This window comes from Brassica oleracea, chromosome C4 (assembly GCF_000695525.1).
Source record: "Brassica oleracea var. oleracea cultivar TO1000 chromosome C4, BOL, whole genome shotgun sequence".
NCBI classification, from domain to species: Eukaryota; Viridiplantae; Streptophyta; class Magnoliopsida; order Brassicales; family Brassicaceae; genus Brassica; species Brassica oleracea.
Window position 1 is genome coordinate 4,365,048 of NC_027751.1, and position 21,514 is coordinate 4,386,561.

Sequence of the window (21,514 nt, forward strand, 5' to 3'; positions counted from 1 at the left end):
ACTTCCAGGGGAAAAGCTTTATTTTGGGCGCAGTGTGTAGTTTCCACACTCCTTTTTGCCAATCAAAGCTGTCGCCTGCGTGGTTTGCTTCCGCATTGTCCTTCCTTTCCAGAGCTATTCTGTAACCCGACTTTGTAGTATAATCTCCAGACCTGGTGCCTAACCAAATGAGTTTATCAGGTGCTCCAGTTCGGCTAGGTTTCAGACTTACGATTTTGCTTTCCTCATGTGGGATCACTCGGCGTATAGCTTCTCTGTCCCAATCCGATCTGTCTGGTAGAAGGAGATGAGCCACCATAAGGTCTTGTTGGTTTTCTGGTGCTGGTCCCATGGGTCGGAGTTGCTCGGTATTGCTCAGCCAAGAGTCTGTCCATACGTGAATCGACTCGCCATTCCCAACAGCCCATCCAGCATTACTACAGATGAGGTCCCGTCCCACCAAAAGTCCCTTCCAGCCATGAGATTCTACTGACTTATGTGATGCTGTTAGAAATGTCTCGTCGGCAAAATATTTTCCTTTTAGCACTCTGCTCAGGAGACAGTGGGGATTGTTGATTAGTCTCCAGCTTAAATTTGCTAAGAACGCATCGTTAAAGCTTTGGAAATCCTTGAAGTTCAGGCCGCCCTTAGCCTTTGGTTGGGTCATTTATGTCCATGAGACCCATGCCATCTTTCTGCTCCCATCATTTCCGTCCCACCAATATCTGGTTAGAGCTGACTGTATCCGATCACACAGCGACACATAGAGCTTAAAACACATCATAGCGTATGAGGGGACTGGCGTTAGAACACTGTGTAGCATGACCAACTTCCCGGCCATTGAGAGAAGCTTGTTGGACCAGCTGCTGGCTTTGACTTGTATCCTATCCACAATCGACGTAAATAAGTCATGTCTCTTTCTCCCGAAGTGCTCCGGTAAGCCGAGATACTTTCCTATACCCCCTTCTTTTTGTATACCCAGAATCCGCTTCATTTTTGTCTTTAGGGCCCCTGGACTTCGGCGTGAGAAGGTTATTGCCGATTTATCGGCGTTGATAACCTGGCCCGATGCGGTCTCATATTGGTGTAACACCGTTGTAAGGGCTGTTGCGCTGGCTTCGTTTGCTCGGGTGAAGAACATGGTGTCGTCCGCAAATAGGAGGTGGTTGACTCTAGGGCATCCCATGGCTACTCGAATGCCGGCCAATTTGCCAGTTTCTTGTGCTCTGTTACATAGTCCCGAGAGTATTTCACCACACAAGATGAATAGATATGGTGAAAGTGGGTCTCCTTGACGGATTCCCCTACTCGGTTTAACTCTTCCTCTAGGCAAACCGTTGATGAGGAAGGCGTATGTAACTGAAGAGACACACTCCATGATCCAGCTGATCCAAATCTGATGGAATCCCAATCTTTCAAGGACCAACTGAATGAACTCTCATTCTAGTCTATCATAAACTTTACTCATGTCTGTCTTGACCGCCATTGAACATATTTTCTCAGCTTTAGAGGTTTGGAGGAAATGGAGAACTTCATGTTCATCATTATTTTGAATTTTAGAATGTATTTATGTTGCAATACATAGATTGCAGTCAAAGAAGATCTAATTTGATGCTTATGTTTTATTAAGTTGTTCCGATGCTTATCTGTAGTGGAGGTTTTTAATATTCATATATAGTTGTTGCCATCAAGGAGTGGAAGACTTTTTCGGTGGTTCAATCTAGTCTCAAATCAAAGAATAACAAACACTATGCATGGACCACCTAATGTTTAATGACTCTTGACCAGCAAATTATACACCCAACTATAAGGCACGAATTGAGTGAAGGAGTTACAACATCTATATATTAACCGTATATACATTGTGAAAATTGTAGGGTTCTTCTTCATATTCATTTTTAAATAGATTGAAATATATAACCATTCAGTGCAACACACAACCTCTTCGGTGGTATAGTCAAAGGACACGCGGTGAAGCAGCACGGCACTTCCAAGTTCCAAGCATACGTCAGCTATTTCAATCCGACACGTGGCATGTCACCAGCAAAGAAGAGCACACGTATGACGTGCTATTGTTCCTGAATCACCACGTTCAGACACTAGCAAAACCACATCCGAAACAGTGCCCATCTATATATATAGACCGGTCTCTTCGAGTATTCGTACCATCATCATCATCATCATCAAGTTGTTGTGGTTTTTATCTGTTTTCTTAAAGCGAAGTCTGTTTATTACTTGTGTTATAAGTAACGAGCTATGGCGTCTCAACAGGAGAAGAAACAGCTAGACGAGAGGGCCAAGAAGGGTGAGACCGTTGTGCCAGGTGGGACTGGAGGCAAAAGCTTTGAAGCTCAACAGCATCTCGCTGAAGGTCTTATCTATCTTTTTCTCATCCCATGGCTGCGTATGTTTCAAATTAGGGATATGGACTATATAGTAATGTGATATTGATATTTGTTGGATATTATGTAAATTTATGTTAAAAGGGAGGAGCCGAGGAGGGAATACGAGGAAGGAGCAGTTAGGAAGTGAAGGATATCAGCAGATGGGACGCAAAGGAGGTCATAGCACCCGTGACAAGACCGATGAGGAAGACGCCGAGGATGAGTCCAGTATTAGGACCTAGTCTTAATTAAGATGTCGATGGATGTGTAATAATATCGTTTTAAATCTTTCCATATAGTTGTGTGTTTGGTTTCCTGTCATAAGCCCTTGTTGAGTTCATAAGATGATGATCACCATTATATGTTTTCGTCTTCTTCTATGTACGCTTGTGTTTCGTTTGCTATCTAGTACCGAGTGTGTTTTGACTTTCACTCATGTTTTTCACCGTTTCACGACAAGTTGGGATGGGGTCCTCAAACAAAATAAATTATCATAAATTACTGAAGGACAGTTTCCTTGCTTTGTTATTGTGAACTGATGTGTTTTTGTAGGTTGCGTCTCGGAACTGGCCAATCCGCTGCCTCTCATTGTACAGATAGCATCCGAGAAGGAACGAAGGAAGAACAATGAGTGAAAAGTATTAGCACAAGAAGGAAAGCATTCCTCTTTGAACCACCGGTTTGTTTCAGCTTTAATTTTGTGGACATAAGAAGATTCTCTTAAAGGGTGATCATGTCCAAGAGGACGAATATATATACAACAAGAAGAAACCATGAGAAGCACCATTAAAACACCTAACGCATTACTTATATCTCATTGCTACATATACAAAGCTACTAAGATCCTTTTTTGAACTCATTCATCAATTATTTGCTTTCAATCATTACTTAGTGTCACAAAGACAAGAGAATGACATTTTAAAAAAAAACAAGAGAATATAAAGAAACATATACTAGTAGATAACTATATGGCTGTCAAACACAAATCAAAAAATTATTGCCAAGATTTGTTAGATCCTTTCTTCTTATGCCACACTCTGCTGCTTCTCATGGTCTATGTACATTTGCTCTGCCCACAACGGCAGCTTAAACTCGTCCCTAACCGCTGCACCATTCAACCCGAAGGCTCCCTCCTGTGCACTATCTTTCACCAGCGAGTTCACCCACGACACATCTGGCTCATCGCTGTAGTCCCTCACAGGACGTGACACATTGTTATTGTTATTGTTATTCCCATTAATCCCAAAGGAGACACTTCTCCTCATCTTGTTCATCTCCTCTCTTTGCATCCCCCACTCAACCTTCCCATTAGGTGATCCCCAATCGGAGACATTAGAAGCTGCTACAGGAGCTGGTTTGAAACTCAAACTGCGTTTAGCAAACGCTGATGATCTCGCGTTCATCACCGCAGCTGCCATAGCTGCTGAAGACTCAAACCTCTGAGGAGGCGGTTGCCTCACAGGAGAAGAAGGGTAATGGTTCATCTGAGAGTGCCTGCTTGGAGACTGAAGTTGCATCACCATATCCATATCTCTAGCACTCAAACTAGACTTCAATCTACTACCGTTAAGCTGCAACGGTGGTGGTGTGTTCTGCCATAAACCAACGTTTCTTGGAGACAAAGGAACACCATTATCACCCATAGGAGAGCTCATCGGCGACTGAGGTGAAACCATAGCTGAGCCAGTGGAAGCATTAACCGGTCTCAGCTCATCCCTCCTATGAGCGAAAAAACAAACTCTCCTAGCGCAACCGGTCTCGTCTTTACAAAGCCGTGTCCTGTACTGACCAGGGTGAAGCCAAGACTCGAAAACACCGTGCGCGTACTCGCAAGAATCTCCTTTAGGACAAGACCCTTTACGAAACTCGGGACAAGGGACGCAAGTGTAAGGATACTTCCTCGGATCTCTCCTCCTCGCGTTCTCGCCAGGATGAACGAAAGGACACTCGGTCCAATCGTGCGAGTAAGCCCTAGAACATGGCTTGACCTTGAAGCTAAACATTCTAAACTCGTCTGTTCCGTAAACACCTTCGTTGATGTCGGGAAGGGACGCATCTGCTGGATACTTGGACACAACACTCTTCACCTCCTCCTCTTCCTGTTCTTCCATCAAACTAACCGAGCTTCCGGTTAAGAGAATCTCAACAGCTTTTCTAGTCTGGTTAGGTATAAACCGGGAAGCTCTGACCAAAAGATCAACCGGTTTGTTTCCATTAGCGTCAAGGCTGTTAGGTGAAGCGGAGGCATCAAGCAAGATCTTGATGACTTGGACGATTGAGACAGAACAGGCGGAAACCGCACAGTGAAGAGCAGTGACTTTCTCGTCGCTGGAGAGACTGTTCACGTCGGATCTTCCAGTGGAGATTATGTAAGTTAGAACATCGATGCTTCCGTACATAGCAGCAACCATGAGAGGTGTTCTTTCTTGAAAACCCATCTTCTTTGACCCGACCCGTCTGCAGTACCAAAAACCCGATTCGTTGATATCCGACGAGTTCTCTTCGATCTCTCTCCTGAAGGAGGGAAGATAGTCGCATGCGGCGAGTTCAAGAAGACACGTGGCGGCGGGGACTCCTTCTTGTGATTTCTGTCTCATGGACTCGGCTTCTGTTAAGGTTCTTGAAGAGCAGAGGTTGCTCTCTGAGCCACACATCTTTTCTGTGAGATTCAAAAGTGAAAACAAGAACCGTGAGGAGCAAGAAACAAGAAGATAGCTATCAAAAGGAGGAGGAAGAGCCAACGCAAACAATAAAGTTTTGATTCCAAATTTTTCAGTTTTGATGTTTTCGAAATTATTTATATTTTCGAGATTTTTTATATCCCAAAATCAAAGAAAAACTCAATAAGGCCAACGACCGTTTCTACTTTTTATTTACAGATTTTCTTCTTCTTTAATAACCTCGGGAAGAAGAAAAGAAAAGAAGAAAGCCATCAAAAACCAAAGATTTAAACTGAAGAAGCCTCAGAGATTAGGTAAACGTTATAGAATTAGCAAAAACAGAGAAAAGAATCAACTCATGATGGAGGAAAGAGGGAAGTCACATACCTGGAGAAGAAGATAGAGCTTTGGAGGAACAAGAGAAGAAAAGGTTTTAGACTTTGAGGTTTTGAGATGAAGTAGGAGAAGTGATCTGGGTTTCTGAAGAAGGAACCGTAGAGGAAATCTCTAGGCTCCTTTTAAAAGAGAGCTTCGTTGCGAAGGAGAGGAGGAAGGTGCGCTCTTTCTTTCGTCTACCTTTCTCTTGGTCTACTTTTCTTTAATTTATATATATATAAGTTTTTATGTACTTTCCTTTTGTTCTGTTTTTTATAGGAATGGTTTAGGTCAAAAGTCGAAACTGGGAACTTTCAAAAGGTAATGACGTCGCTGTTTTGCTGACTGTTTATACGCAATTTGTTTTAGTCTCTCTTTTTTTTTTTTGCTTTTGGGAAAAAATATTATAATAGATTGATTCTCCCCTATCTCATTCATTTTTTCAAAATGTCTTTTTATAATGATCAAAAGAGCAAGTTCCTTGAGGGGAATGAAATTCCACAAGTTTTTAAAGAAATAGTCTCATTAAGATGTATTTATTGTTTCTAGATTACAGCTTCTTCTGGGGGATAAGTTTCTGGATTACAGTTCATGCATGTAACTATTTGTCTTCTTTTGTGACTGACACAAGTTGCTGATTTTGTATGCTATACCTACTAAATTTCTAAGCTAATCAATCAATTTGTTTTGATTACAGAAAATAATAAGAATCTAAAAGGGAAATAACCTAACATATCCACTAAATTCAGAAGATCCTGTTAAATTTCATTTCCCAATAGGTGTATGTTGGTTACAAAATTTTGAATTTAGTTAAGGTGGAAAGAAAGGCTTACGGTTACAAAATAGTTAAGCATTTTTCTGGAAAAGAAGACATTAAATGTTATTATGTCTGACCAGATCTACTGTTATAATTTTCATCTGTATGGGTGTGCGTGTGTGTGCTCAGAAAAATGCATGGGCACTTGGGCAGGACATCCTAAGATACAATAAGTAATTATTTCCAAAATTGGTCCTGGGAATATTTTTTGTCTTTCATGATATAAGAAAGATATTAAAAATTATGTATTAAAATTTTGCTCCAAAAAAAAATTATGTATTAAAATAAGTAAAATAGCATAACAAGACAACATGATAATGGAGTTGCGGATGTAAGTGACCCACAGTTTCATCTAATCGACCGATTTAGCAGGTAATCCCTCCACACCCGTGTGGACTGTCTTTGCACTATAGCACGCGCTTTGATTCGTACGTGGGGCTTATACAAGTCTACTCTCATTTTGAAGAGTGAAGACATACATCAACTCTCATCTGCTTCAAGAAAACCAAAATCAAATTTTATTTTCTAATGCTAGAGACTAGAGAGTAATTGATATTAGGTACTTTAAAATTGAATACTATGAACGGAAGTTAGAATTAAGAAAGGTAGAAGTAAACTAAATTTTAAATGTTTAAAATCGGATAAACATATAGTCCTTAGATCATGAAGTATTGTAGGATCAAAAGGAAAATAAATTTTTATTAATATATTGAATTCACTATAATGTATAACAATTTTTGTTTTGTTTTAAGATCTTCTCCCAGAGTACACATCCATATTTCTAAAATGACACATATTCAAGATAGCTAAACAATCAATAAATATAATTGAATTTTCACTTAAGCTCTTATAGATAACCTTGTCTTATTGGTGTTCAGTTAATTTACATTGTATTTGTTACTGATATATGGAGATCAAACTTGGTCTTCTAGTAGACTTCGTCTTCTAGTAAAATTGTAGTGGAGTGATTAGGGTAAAGCGAGTGAGACAAACGCAAGGAGACGCGTGTGGAGGTAAAACGAAAGAGATAAAGTGAGGCACGCCTTTTTTTTTTTCTTTGTGGTGTTTGGGTGGGCGACAGAGAATGTCTTCACTTGCCGCCCGATTCCACTTTTTCCACTTAAACTTCTTTTTTTTTGTAACACTAACTTTCTCTTTGAAAATAGGGAAAATACTCACATAGCTTTTCTCCTCTTTATTTATTTAGTTTAATATTAGTCACACAAAACATAATGGATTTGTTCAAAAAAAAAGAAAAAAAACATAATGGATTTGTCCTTTCGATATTATTATTTGACTTACTCCTCATTGTTCTTTGATCATTTGGATTAGTCTGATTTCATCATTTGATCTTCTGTGTCTAACGAGTTTTTGCCTAGACCAATTATCACAAATTTGATCATTTGGATTAGTCTGATTTCATCATTTGATATTCTGTGTCTAACGAGTTTTTGCCTAGACCAATTATCACAAATTAGATATTCCACATAGTTTAAAACCAATGGATTACAAGATCTAAATCAAAACTGTCTTTCTATGTGATTTCGAGATTAACATAGTGCACTCACAAAAGTTCACATAAGTTAACTCTCGTAGATGATCATCAAATTATAAGAAAATGCAGCTGTATTGTATTTATACATTGCTCTTAATTAAAAGAAACAAAAACTAAATTTATATATGTTGTAAAACTTAAATTTAGGGTCTCAAGAATTTTTAACTTAAAAGAAGAATCATAACTAATGATTACCTTCAAGGAGCTTCGAAGTTTTAAATATTGAGTTGATAATATCATGATCAGTAATTCAGTATTCAGTAAATATATGTTTCCAAATTAGACTGACATATGAATTCAAAGCATATCGACAGTCCAATAATCTTTGAATAATCTGCATATTTTTCTTTCCAGGAGAAAATATGATCATGCGTCTGAGCAAGTTGGGTAATCTAAATGCTGATAAGTAAAGAAAGTTAAGCCGTCGTCAAACTTTTTGGCGAGATCCTAGCTTTTTCGGCGGTCGGCGCTCCTCGACATCGCCAGGAGAGGCTCTCGTCAGTCTCATCTATTCTGGTCTGATGAAGGTTGTTGTGGAGTAGCACGATTAGAGCGATTTGGTTGAATGTTCTTACCTTGGTCATAAACTTCTCTGCTATGATGATGGAGGTTCTGGATCTTTTGATCGACGGAGTAGCTAGCCCGCTTGTCCACTTGATATCATAGATCTAGTTTCAATATCTTGGTTTCTAGGCCGTGTTCGGTGTGTCGTATTTGCATCGGAGCTCGCTTGTGTTGTTTCTCTCAGTGTTTTTGTTGTTTCTCTGTCGGGTATCAATCAGATCTTGGGGCTTGGAACAGAGGATGTTTATGGAGTTTAAAGACTGTGTTCTTCTCTGGCCTCTACTCGAGCAGATGGTGATGTTTCGATCCTAAGCCATGGTGCATCTCACGTGATGCAAAGGATGTGTTTCCAACCTGTCTGAGTCCATTCATGGTGGTCCTGAAGTTGGAAGTGTTGGGTTTTTCAGTATTACTGGAGCAGTGTGTCTACTATCAGATTGTTTTTCGTGGTCTTTGGCGTTTATGGAATTTCATTCTCTTTTGTTAACGAATTGGTTGGATTAACCTCTTTGAGATGAATCTTTATAAGCTAAGCTCTTTTCAAGCCGCTAATGTGGATAAAAAAAGAGCCAAACAGTTTAAAGGATTCAAGTTCATGGTTTAGAAACAAACAAGAAGACATCAATTTTGGAAATTGTCCAATGCTCTCTTGATGAGTTTCCATTGTAGAGACGGTGAATAATTTCAATCCTTAATTTTTGCAGAAGCACTAGCCTCTCCTGCAACCTTCTATTCGAACGCACACCATCATGAGACTATTGTCTTCGTATGTGTGAAGTGCGTTTATGTTTCCTTGATATACCTATTGGTATGGTTTTATGCTTTGATTTTTTGTAATACTCTGGATTTTTTGTCCATGTGGCTCAATAAGAAACACAGTGTTAAAAAAAAAAGATAAGTAAAGAAAGTTGAAGAGAAACTTGGACGAAGACTTGCTATGTTTCCTTCTGGTCAAACTTGGTTCTTTATTTATCTGGTCAACTTAATAGTAAACTATTGAAGCGGTAATGATTTTATGTTATAGGCCTTTTAAAGTATTTCCCAAAACTCCTCAGCAAATTAGATCAGATTGTGGACCGAATCACCGAGCCTTTTTTATGAGATTGAATTTGGTATTTGGAAGACTGATCCATCGGGTCCATGTAATATCTCTTTTATTCTTTTTTTTAATCAATAATTAACGTTGAATTTTCAGAGAAGCTAATATTGCCAATGTGAATCAGAAAGGAGTCACTAAAATGATTTTTTTAGAGCTGATAGATTGATTTGAAGTGTTTTGATTCTACTTTCATGCCATCGAATTGAATACTTGTTTATCCAACCAATAAAAATATACATACGAAAAACCCATGAGATTTTTAAAAGCTCTATTGGTTTGAAACATATATGAAAGCAACTATTAATTTACAGAAACTTGTACATACAAACAAGGACACGAGTCGACCCACTCACAACTATATGATACATCATAACACAAATTTTAATAGTATAGCAAGACATAATGACAATAATACCTATAACCAACTCTACCTTATTTTATACACTTTCCAAAATAAAGTTCACAACTACCTTTTATCCTACTGAGATTTTACAAGGAACAAATCCATTTCATCCTCACCCAGAACGTCAAGATCTCGACCAAGTAGTTTTACTACCGAACAAGAAGTGATTTCATACCTTTCTTTAACATGCAAGAACACTCGAGCCATTACTTTCTCCATCAACTCTTTGATGATATCTTTTCTATTTTCATAGAAATAAACAGCCGCTAGTAATCTTTCCATGATCTTAGGATCAATTTCCAGCGAACAATCTGATGATCCCACGCACTTTTCAAAAATTTCTTTTACGCTCTTTTTTATTCTTTCTGCTAACCCTTCAAAGTCGAAAGGCTTAAAAGGAACCTCAGTGAGACGGTCATGTTTCTTCAAGTTCACTAACCAAAGCTTTGAGTGCTCTTCACTATCTTCGGTTTCGGTTTCGGTTTCTTGGGCCGGAAGGTTCAGATCAATAACTCCATTACTTGTTCTGTTCACCTGCTTTCCCGTTTCTAGAATCTCATTCTTGTCCTGAGTATCCCTCAAGCCTATCATCTTCCTCCTTTTCACCGATCTCAGTCTTGAAATCGTTCTCCTATTTGGTAACCTGGACATAGTTTCAATCCATATCTCCACTTTCATTCCCTTTGCTCTCAAGAGTTTCTCTTCAGAATAAGTAGCTATTTTTCCAGAATTTTCTACTGAAGATGACGTCATAACAAACGTGGTGTTTCCGATTCCGACTTCTCTCCCATGCGAATCCATAAACTTTCCAGTTTCAATAGCCTTTAACAAGCTCATCTGCAGCTTCTCATCGGCTTTGTCAATGTTCTCAAGGAACACTACACAGAAAGGGTTCCTACACAACACCTCAAAGATATGATCCACCATTGTCTTTCCTCTCTGCCGCATCACATCATCACACGTAACACCGAGATCAACGGGCATGAATCTGTGCTCACTTTGATACATAATCTCAGAAAGCACAAGCGACATTCTCCTCTTGCCTACGGTATCATGCCCAACCAAATGGAGCCAAACGTCTCTTCTGGTGCTGATCCTAGGCGGTTGTGACAATGCGCAGCTGATAACTCTAGCAGCTTCATCTTGCCCTGAAACCCTATCTGTTAATCTTCGGTATATAATCTTGAAGCTCTCTACGTTGAGATCCCTTGATGAAGATCGTTGATGAGCGAAATCTTTGTCATCCAAATGATTATTGAGACCAAATCCTGTGGTGACCGGACACATCTTCGCATTTAGATCAGTCGTGACCGATTTAGCTGAACTGGTCGATGCAGAAGCACTGCTCGTCGACTTAGTTCCACAAACTGATTCCAACCCTTCTGTGGTCTGCACTGAGGGAATCTAAATACACGTTGAAATTAACATAAAACAGTGACCTAACGCAGTTAACTATAGAAACTTGTTGCCCACGAAAACTATGTGAGGTTAACAAAATTAGGAGAAGAGAAAATTAGACGAACCTTGGAACTAGATTTTTGGTTTAACTCGGTTCTTGTGGTCATCTGCAACCAAGGTGGCAAGGTGGATTGGGTCTGATCGGATATCGAAGAAACCGGTTCGGTGGTTTCTTTGTTGAAACCGGAGAAGGGTAGTTTTAGGTCAGAAGGAGTTGAGAAGAATCCACCAAATGGAACAAACGATCCCATCAAACTGTATTCAATTATAACACGTCAACGTCATCGAAGACAAATGTACAAAAAAGGAAAAGGCAAATACACTCATAAAGTTAGTGCATGAGTGGAATGTGAGGTCAAACGTACATCAGTGGCGTGCTTCTACATTCCAATGACTATTTTTTAAGTTATGCCATTTAAAAAAAAAAAAGTTAAACCATTGTGTTTGCCATTAAAAATATGTAGTGCTTCTATCAAACATCATTTAGAAATTGTAAGAGCAAAAGTTACAACAAGAGAGTTAAAGAAAAAGCTAACTTGATTGCTATTCTTATTGAAAATAAGATTCTTGTTTCTTAACAAATACTATGTAAACTAACCACTAAATTAAACTTGTGTCTAACAATTAGATTGTTTGACCGAACAACAAAGATCAAGAAATCTGAAGTTATTCTTAGTAGGCAAATTAGTCTAGAATAATAACAATAAGCTATTACAGAAGGTCACAAGCCAGATTAAACTGTTTTAAATATGACTATTGTCATGTTTTGGAACACGATTTTGTTGTTTTAGTAGAAGAAATAGTCGATTGATCATCAACCGCATCTGTTCAACTTCGACTACACATATTTTCATATAATCAAGATACAATATAATTCTTTTGCAAAAAAAAAAAAGAAAGATACAATATAATAGTTATATAAATATTTTTTTCTAAATTAACTTTATGCTGAAATAACCAAGTCTAAAAGAAACTTCTACGTAATTAAATACTACCGCGCGAATCCTAAACCGTTAGAAAACAGTTATTGAAGATGCGGTTGGTGTGGTTAAACGCGCGGGAAAGAGATATTGTTATAACCTGGACTTGTGATGAGGCAGACAAGACCTAAGAGTAGTTGTAGTGATGGTGAGTAACTGCAGATCCCAATCTTTCTCCACGTTCGGAAACTTCTTCACCATCTTCTCGTAAACGTCGTTGCTCGCCGCCGCTCCGATCAACCACACTCTCCTCCCTGATCTCCGTAACAGCTCCGCAACACGACTCACGATGTAACTCGCCGCCGATCCGTTTCCCTCGCCGTCGGTGAAAACCCTCAAGTCTCCGTAGCTCAAGACTAAACCAGGACCTGAACCTTTCTCAGCCACCTTTTCCAGATCGCGAAACCTCGCGTCCGTGTAGGTTTTATCGAACTTGACGTTGACTTGGTCCGAAATTTCTGTACTGAGGTTAACCGATGTTAAACCTTCGGTTCGGTTCTCCAGCGAATTTAAAAAACCGGTTAGTACAGCTTGAGAAGATTCACCCACAAGCAGAGGATTCCTCCCTTTGTCCCTCGTGAAAACCGCGCTGATCCTCCGGTGATCAGAATCTTCTGCGAGATTCCGGTTCGGTACGCTGAAACCCCATCGAACCGGATTCAATTCCGATTCGGTATAATTTCCGGTTACGTTACAGAGGAACATAGGCTGTTGTTGTCTTGATGAGTAACGGAGGAGGTGAGGGAAGGGCCGGATAATCGAGAGCTTCAACTCGGAGCTCCGAAAACCCGCTTCACCGAACACCCGACTCACAACCGGATCATCCAGGATCGAGAGAATCAGCTGACGAAGCTCCACTCTCACGCAAGAGAGCGAGTTCGAGCTCTGGTTCTGAGACGACATCATCTCTTGGTACATCGTGAAGTTCTCCGGGAGACGGCGCTGGTGAGCCTGAGAGCGTTTGATAGCAGCCATGAGCGAGTTCGAGACGGGCGGATCATCGGATCCGGGCTGTTGTTGTTGACCCGATTGGATCCGGTCTAGTGAAACGCTGAGGCAGAGATCAAGAGCTTTGAACTGGAGACGAGGAGAGTAAGCTGAGTTTCGGACACGTGCGCACGCGTCGCGTAAGACGGAGGTTGGGAGCGAGAGTAAAGCGGAGACGGCGTGAAGCGACGTCGTTTGGGAGTGTCCTCGTCGACGCGCCACTTTGACTGCTTCTTCTAGCGCGTAGGATGATTCCGTCGTTAAGCATTGCTTCGCCACGTTCACCGCCGTTGGCATCGCCGGTGAACATATATAAATACACGAATAAAATTCAAAATTTCTAAGAGAGGATACTCTGTTTTTTTTTGTGGTTCGGTAATAAGAAAAATGTGATTAGAAATAAATTAATTTATGGAAGGAGAAGGGAGGATACACTACTGTTGGGTTGAGTGGAACACAAAGGTGGGCCTAGGCACGAGGGGCAGTGAAAGTGGGAGTTTGGAATCCAACAGAAACAAGAGAACAGGTGGTGACTGGTAATAGATTCTCAGATTCTTGTTGCTTGTCTTTTGATCATTCTTTTTTATTTATTTATTCTCGTGCTCCAAGTCAAATTATTTTCTAATATCAATAATATATTTTTCTCTTATTTTTGTCATTAGTTATTTTGTAAAATAAATTTAAACCACATATTATCAAATATCTATGAAATACCACACGATAAATATCTCCTTGATACAGATACTCGAAACTCATACGATGTGACTATTTTGAAAATTGTATTTAAACACTCTATTTGTAAGAAAAAATTATGATTTTAGCTTTCAAAAACTGACGAAGATTTGTTTCCATATATATAAACAAATATTTGAACTACCATAATGTTTTTGCCGCTCATCAATCCCCTCTATATTAATCCTGGAGTATTACAACATATTTTCGTAGCCACGTGTCATCACGAAAATGATTCTTAAAATTATTAGAAAAATAAGTTGGTTCATATAAACATATACTATGCTTTTTATTTAACTAACTATCAAATTAATTAGTAGTGTACAAAAAAATATTTTTTCTTTCCTTAAATAAAAGCTACGGAATTACCTAATATGGTTAACATATATAAGACAGTTAATGATTATTAATAACGAATATTTGATAACAATTTTTCTAACATCTCTCTTTTCTGTTTAATTTTATACTATTAAAATTAAAAAAATTAAACAATCACATTAATCACATAATAAAAAAATTTAGATTTTTTCTTATATGTTATATTTTGAATTTTTTAAAACGATTATAAATTACTAAAAAATGTAAAAGTCTCACATTGAAAACTTTGTGATTAATGGTTTAACTTTTTTTTGTTCAAACAAAATACAAATGATCATATATCGTATGGATAGGTGTTCGGATACACGTTCGGGTTTGTATCCGGTATTTCAGTATAAAGTTATAGAACCCATTCAGGTATTTTTATATTTCGAGTCGGGTTCGGGTATTTTATGTTTAGGTTCATATATTTTGGGTTGGGTTCGGATATTTAAATTTTGAAGGAAAAATAAATAAATTATTCATTGTTTAAGTTTTTTGTATTTAAACTATATTTTAACTTAACTGGTTTTCTAATTTTTAAAAGACTAAAATATTAATATATTAGAAAGAAACAAATTTAGTTGTTGTTTTGAAAATTTATATGCAATTTTTGTTAATGTAAGAAACAAGAGCTTGATATGTATTTTAAGTGAGTAGCAAATGATTTTGTTCATAATTATACGTATATTATTTAATTTTGAGAAATAATCATTATTAATATAAATATTTTGAATAAAATGAGAGAAGTAAACTAGAAATATAGGGTTAAGTATACTTATGTTTGGTTATCTTCGGATATCCATTAGGGTTCAGATATTATCCGTTCGGATTCAGATATTACATAAACTGGTCAAATAAGTAATTTGTTTTGTTGTTCTTGAATTAGATGATTTTTAGACCGAGCTGATGAATATATACTTGACAAATATTTATATTTCGAGTCTGCACTTATATTCTATAACAGTTTGATATATTAGATTTGAACACTAATCTGTTAATATAGTTTTCCGGTGATTTTTTTTTCAAAATTTTGATTCTTAGATATGTATCTGGAGTGAAAATAATTTTTACAGATGTCTATTTTTTTAAATTGACACTTATGTAATTCACCGAATTCATAGAAGAAGTTAAAAAAACTTAACTCATATCAATGAAACAAAGACGGGAACGAAAGCACAATTTTATAGAGGTAGAAAATGAAATAACTCATGGAGAGTCAATAGTAAACAAATCGAGAGCAGAAAACCTAATCCCCTTTCTTCATTATATAAGCGATGTTGCCTATTTGGTTTTGATGATTTGTATCAGCCATAAAACTTAAAATTTTTTTTGTGCATTGAAGTCTTAAAAATAATTAAAATGAGATGTAATACGTTAACTATTCAACAACGATGATATATTTAAAAGACCAACATTTGTATTCGTCATTATATAATCGATAAAAATTATAGTATTTCAAAATGTTAAAACTATTTAATAAATAAACATTATTATAAAAACTCACTCCGCGCATGCGCGCGGATTATCACCTAGTAACATATGATTCTTTAGGTCAAATTGTTTTGGCGTTTTACAAGTTTAGGTGTTCTTATAAGATCACTTGTGGTTGTGGCATCTAGCCATCTACGTAAATTTAGTTATTATAAAAACTATTTAATAAATAAACATTATTATAAAAACTCACTCCGCGCATGCGCGCGGATTATCACCTAGTAACATATGATTCTTTAGGTCAAATTGTTTTGGCGTTTTACAAGTTTAGGTGTTCTTATAAGATCACTTGTGGTTGTGGCATCTAGCCATCTACGTAAATTTAGTTACATACAGTTTAAAATATGTTCGTTCTTCATGTGTATTTTAAGATTTGTTTGTATATCTAAAACCATGATTAACCATAATCTTTTAAGTGAGATTCTTAGTTTCAGCTAATAGATGGTTCTTAGTTTTTTTTAGATTTTAACTAAAAAAATCTAAGAACCGTTTCTTAAATAAAAAATATGAAAGCCGTCTTTTAGCCGAAAAATGTTTAAAAAAAGTTAAATTATGAATTAAAAATTTAGGCTAAGAGACCGGAGTTAATCATGTCCTAATAACCTTATAACCGAAAAGGGAAATTATAATTCTGTTCACCTGAGTATCTCGAACACTTTGTCACGATTTTAATTCTGAGTTCGTAATATAAAAGAGTGTACGCTAGAAGTTCTATTGACCTAGCCAGAGGATGGGAATGTCAAGCTCGACCATATCTTTCGCTATGTTCTTCATGAAGTCATGCTACTTTTAATATTGCATTATGTTACAAATAAAATGCTTATAAAATACAATGATGTAATATGAAAAAGGAATCCAATGACATTTATTACCGAAAGTTATTGGAAAGATTGGTGTCGGTCTTGTCGGAGCAAAATAAAAACAAGGGATACGATCATACGACTTTATGAAAAAAGAAGAAAAGAAAGTGACACAAACGATTGCAATAAAAGGAGAAAAGAAAAGAAGGGTCGCTTTGCATCATAAAGTTTGAAAGAGACAAATGAGCAAAAGGCACCCCCTTTTTTACCACACACTTCACCTTTCATCACTTTCTCTATCCCTTTCTTTTAAGAAAAAGTAATTAGAAATTTAGAACTATTATTTTTATTATATGATCTTATTAATCTTTACGTGAGCATATTTCCCAAAGAACTTAATTGCAAGTATAGTTTGGACACTGGTGGGATTTATATGGAGTAATCACTAGTTTTTCAAGATATCTCGGCGGGCTTTCTAACTAAGTTCTCGTGGACGGTCATTGGCAATAATCAGATCCTTTCGAAACTCCGGATACCAGGTTCATAAAAAAAGTATAGTTTTAGCTATAATTAAATGTAGATGAATTGCCAAGCTACTTTTGTATTTGTGTTGAACTAGGTGAAACAAATTTTGGGATGCATTATAACAGTTTGTATTATAGTATCATTATTACAACTTGATTCATTCTCTAGGTTGTGTGAGTTGTAGTAGATAAAAATCGCTCGCATATTAACAATACTTTATAGCATTTTTTACATGATTCACATAGAACCCACATAGATGATAGAATGATAGATATAGATGTGCTAGGTGTCATCTTTTCACTCGCTTAAGTCAGTGAGTGCCCTATGAGATTTCGACAACTACTTATCTTCTACAAGATTATATGTGCCAGACATTTTTGTAGATGACACCCGCTTAAGTCAGTGAGTGCCCTATAAGATTTCGACAACTACTTATCTTCTACAAGATTATATGTGCCAGACATTTTTGTAGATGACACCCGCTTAAGTCAGTGAGTGCCCTATAAGATTTCGACAACTACTTATCTTCTACAAGATTATATGTGCCAGACATTTTTGTACTGAATACTGATATTTTCCAACGGAACATCAACAAAATATTTTATATAATATTTTTTTTTGTTCAAACCAACTTTCATAAACTAAGCTTAGACTCCATCAAAAGAGTAATCGTTCAACATGTAATATAACAGAGCTAGACTAGCTAAAGAAACTGCTGCATCACATGCAAAGCAGGTAACATAAACATAGATATAAGCAAACATAACACACAAGCAACTTAAGAGTGAACCCCTAGTGCTAATCGGTGAGATGACGCCACGGGAATCAGAAGCCACACTCGGTGAGCTGCTACCCGAACATGCTGCCGCAACAAATGCATAGAAAGCAGCAAGAAGCTTGGCTACAAAGGTGATCATGCATCTTTTTGATGAGCCTTGGAATTGTGAGGAGATCCTCAACCATAAAAGGGTGTGGAGTTGCAAGAACCACCACGGACAGACAAACAAGTCTGAAAGTAAAGAGCCAAGGTTGGCTTTTTTGAATCCATCTCCTATCTTTCTGAGTAGTAGTATACCTGAAACGTCAGAGAACACTACCAACATACAAAAATATTGTATTGAGGGAAAATAGAGATTCTGAACAACAACCTCATACTGAGGTAAAAGAACCTCATACTGAGGTAAGGTAAGGCAAACCAAGTGCCTAAAATCTTCATACTGAGTTAAACAATGACTAACAGGAAGCTTAAAATCCTCATACTGAGGTAATTGTTGTGACTGGTTCCTTAAATTGAGGGCAAGCACTCCGAATCTAAGGTAGGTTCCATCCCAATTAGAATCATTTAAACGGATCGCAAAAACCATACATTTCGAAAATAAGCTCAAGAACATGGAGAAAAATGATGTTTTCCCCAGACAAAATCATAGATCCAAGATCTGCAATCGGCAGTAGGGAGAAGCATATGCCTAACAAGCTTCACTCTAAGAGGTACGAGCAACAAACAGACTGAGTAAGCTGTTATCATACAATTAAACAGATGAGACCTTGCAGCTGTTAGTGTGAAACAGAGACAGGGGAGAGACGACATATCTGATTCACCGAACATGTCGGGAGGGTCAGGAGGATCAGGAGGGTCGGGGGCAGGGATCCCACCAAGCAGGTCTAGAGGAAGAGCAGACGGCGGCGGTTCAGGAGGTGGAGGAAGGAGCAACAATGACTCTGAGACTGGAGAAGTCACCATTAACCCCATGGAAGAAAGAAAGAGGAGGGAGAAAGAAGAATTTCTCACCGGAAGGCGAAAGGTCAGACCGGCGGCGGCAAATGAAGGTTCAAAACTCTAATCGTCTTGGAGTCTCATGGAGAGAGAACCGGATTTCAAAATCATATGTGCAACTTGCAGTCTCAAATAAATTTGGTTTAATATTTTATAGAATATTTATTAACTAACTTTTACTTTCTTTTTTTCCATCAAATATTGGCGCGAATGAAACCTTTCCTTTGTAGTGAAAAAAAAAGAGGACCTTTCCTTTGTAGATCTACCACTGATTGGAATATTTTCTCCTTTTTTCGTTTAAGCTCTTTGAATAGACAAGTCATCCACATTATACACATTTATAGAGTAATTATTTTCAAACTTCCTTATATGAATTAGCATAATCTGTCTCCCTCATGGTATTTGGTAATGTACATATGTTATATATATATCAGTAATTAATTTTTTGATGATTAAATATATGTATAGATATGAAAAATACTCTCAAATAAGATTTGAAACCATGCATGGAATCCACTTGCATATTACAGACGACTTTAGCCGTAAGTTTGCCATGATTATTAAGACGTTATACTGTTTGGCTTTATCAAAATGGATTCTTAGACCATGATTAGTGGTGGTTTCTTGATAAAAGTACTTCAGAAAATATTAATAGAATAAGATAAAGCAAGAAAAAGAAATAAGAAATGGTGAAGTATGTTTTGTAATAAAGAAACGTCAGAGCAATTGGGAAGAGCTGATTTCTACAGTTGTTTTCTTCTATTAGACCAGTTACAATGAGGGTGTTAAAACTGGTTTTCAACAGTTGAAAACCGTGTAGTAAGGGTATTGATAAATTGTGTTAATCTATGTGGCTTCGACGTGCATCGCAAAATTTCAATGGTTGAAAAAAAAATTTGTGGCCAAAGGTTGCCACGTGTTGCTTCGTGATTGGGCGTAAACGTGAGCTCGTGTACGCACGGGAATGGTTTGAAATATGTGTAAAAAACTGAATTCGAGCTAGAACCATGCACTTGGTGAATCCATTCATATTTGATGCACTACAGTCGTTTATTTAACATTGCTTTCGAAAGTAAAACAATTATTTTTTTTCCACAATCTTATAAGTTAACATAGGACAGCTTTTTACATATCAATGAATGTGTCACCTGAGATATTTTTTTCAATAAAAGTGAAGGTTACTTCTTTAGGGAACCAATATCCTCCTCGTTGACGTTTTCCACGCCTACACTAGAAGAATATGACATTGATAAAACAAAACCCAAAAACTTATTTGAATAAATTAAATAAAAATGGTGTTGGTGAAAAAATGAAGCTGGCTTTTATATTATCATCCAATCAATTCAATGTTATTTATGAGCAACATGGTTACGCTCATTAATCCAAAAAGAACACATAACTATCATCATTCTTCTGGTTCTAGACTATAACATTAAGTTAGAGTTGACTATGATTCAACTTATAATATTGTCGAATCTCATGTTCAAGCCGGAACGTTTCTCTGAGACCATCGTTAAACCGACAGTAAAATTAAAGGCTAGCATGACTAACGATCGCAGATGAATGTTGAAAATTTAATTAGTATGAAAAGTGTGGAAAAGATCAAATAAATAAAGAATGGACTCATTCTACCAATTAAGTTTGATTCAACGATTTCTTTTGGTAAGTGTACCATCTTCGTATTTGTCGCTTTTTAATGGGTGTTGAATTAGTGACCGCTAATGTTTTATCTATCTTTAGTTGGTACATCAAACTTTAATTGACACAAGTTTCTTGTAAATGTGCATCACATCAGACCTGGTATATATATATAGAAACCGCATCAAAATCAATATGAAAAAGTAAACCAACATGATGAAACTTTGTTAAACCATCCATAAGTACCATCATAGTTGACCTATCAATATGTATCTCGTCCGGTCTACCTGAATACACAAGTATTTTGAGTTCTTGTCCAAATTCCAGCGAACTAGTAATGAGTGTCTTTTTTCTTGAATTTCAGATGAGTTAAACCCATGCCAATTAATTGTTAGTCATTTTAAAATTGGTCGATAATCAAACCCCTGATTGAGAACCAAGAATACTATTTGTAATAAGCCGACGAAATCATTGTAACGCGTATAAAAAGACAAAACAAAAAGATCGAAAAATGAAAAATAGAGGAAAGAGCGACTTGACATTTTGAAAAGTTGAGATTTGAAGGGTCGGTCAATCCATTAGGGAGGGTGGGGGGCAATGCGAGATAATATTAGATTACGAAAATGATGAAGTTGCCATTATATGTTAAGTTGTATTTTTGTTGTAATTATAACAGAAATTCAAGAAACTATTAGCATTGTGGGTCTTTAGTGTCCAATTTACAATACTAATCACTCAAAGGGGTAGGAAAAATTATGAATCAAATATGAAGGAGCCGGATATGTTTGTCTCGTTTAAAACTCTAAAGTAACGAAAGGAGTTCACTCTTTCATTGGCTGTGCTAATATTTTTATTCAAAGTTATTTGTTTTTTTTTTTCAAACACACTTGCATTAAAAAAACCTTAACCGAAGTTAGGTGAGGCCATAATGGC

The 21,514-nt window shown here is 37.1% G+C and overlaps 3 protein-coding genes across 4 annotated transcripts; 1 reads left to right on the plus strand and 2 right to left on the minus strand.

Annotated features, from left to right (window-relative positions):
- The first annotated feature begins 2,094 nt into the window (after window positions 1-2,094).
- On the plus strand, window positions 2,095-2,791 carry LOC106342772 (late seed maturation protein P8B6). The gene is made up of 2 exons (XM_013781795.1): window positions 2,095-2,350; window positions 2,466-2,791. Exons 1-2 carry the CDS (start codon window positions 2,236-2,238, stop codon window positions 2,603-2,605), a joined length of 255 nt encoding a protein of 84 aa, XP_013637249.1. The 5' UTR covers window positions 2,095-2,235; the 3' UTR covers window positions 2,606-2,791.
- Window positions 2,792-3,149: 358 nt separating this feature from the next.
- On the minus strand, window positions 3,150-5,614 carry LOC106342770 (zinc finger CCCH domain-containing protein 29-like). Its single transcript, XM_013781794.1, has 2 exons — window positions 5,411-5,614; window positions 3,150-5,022 (listed from the first exon to the last, which is right to left on the minus strand). Exon 2 carries the CDS (start codon window positions 5,015-5,017, stop codon window positions 3,389-3,391), a length of 1,629 nt encoding a protein of 542 aa, XP_013637248.1. The 5' UTR covers window positions 5,018-5,022; window positions 5,411-5,614; the 3' UTR covers window positions 3,150-3,388.
- A 4,105-nt stretch (window positions 5,615-9,719) lies between these two features.
- LOC106342526 lies at window positions 9,720-13,653 on the minus strand. Of its 2 annotated transcripts, none has more exons than XM_013781484.1 (3): window positions 12,375-13,653; window positions 11,360-11,549; window positions 9,720-11,240 (listed from the first exon to the last, which is right to left on the minus strand). In XM_013781484.1, exons 1-3 carry the CDS (start codon window positions 13,556-13,558, stop codon window positions 9,912-9,914), a joined length of 2,703 nt encoding a protein of 900 aa, XP_013636938.1. In that variant the 5' UTR covers window positions 13,559-13,653; the 3' UTR covers window positions 9,720-9,911. The 2 variants fall into 2 exon arrangements, with proteins under 2 accessions (XP_013636938.1, XP_013636939.1); XM_013781485.1 differs by having other exon boundaries at window positions 11,132-11,230.
- Window positions 13,654-21,514: the final 7,861 nt, after the last annotated feature.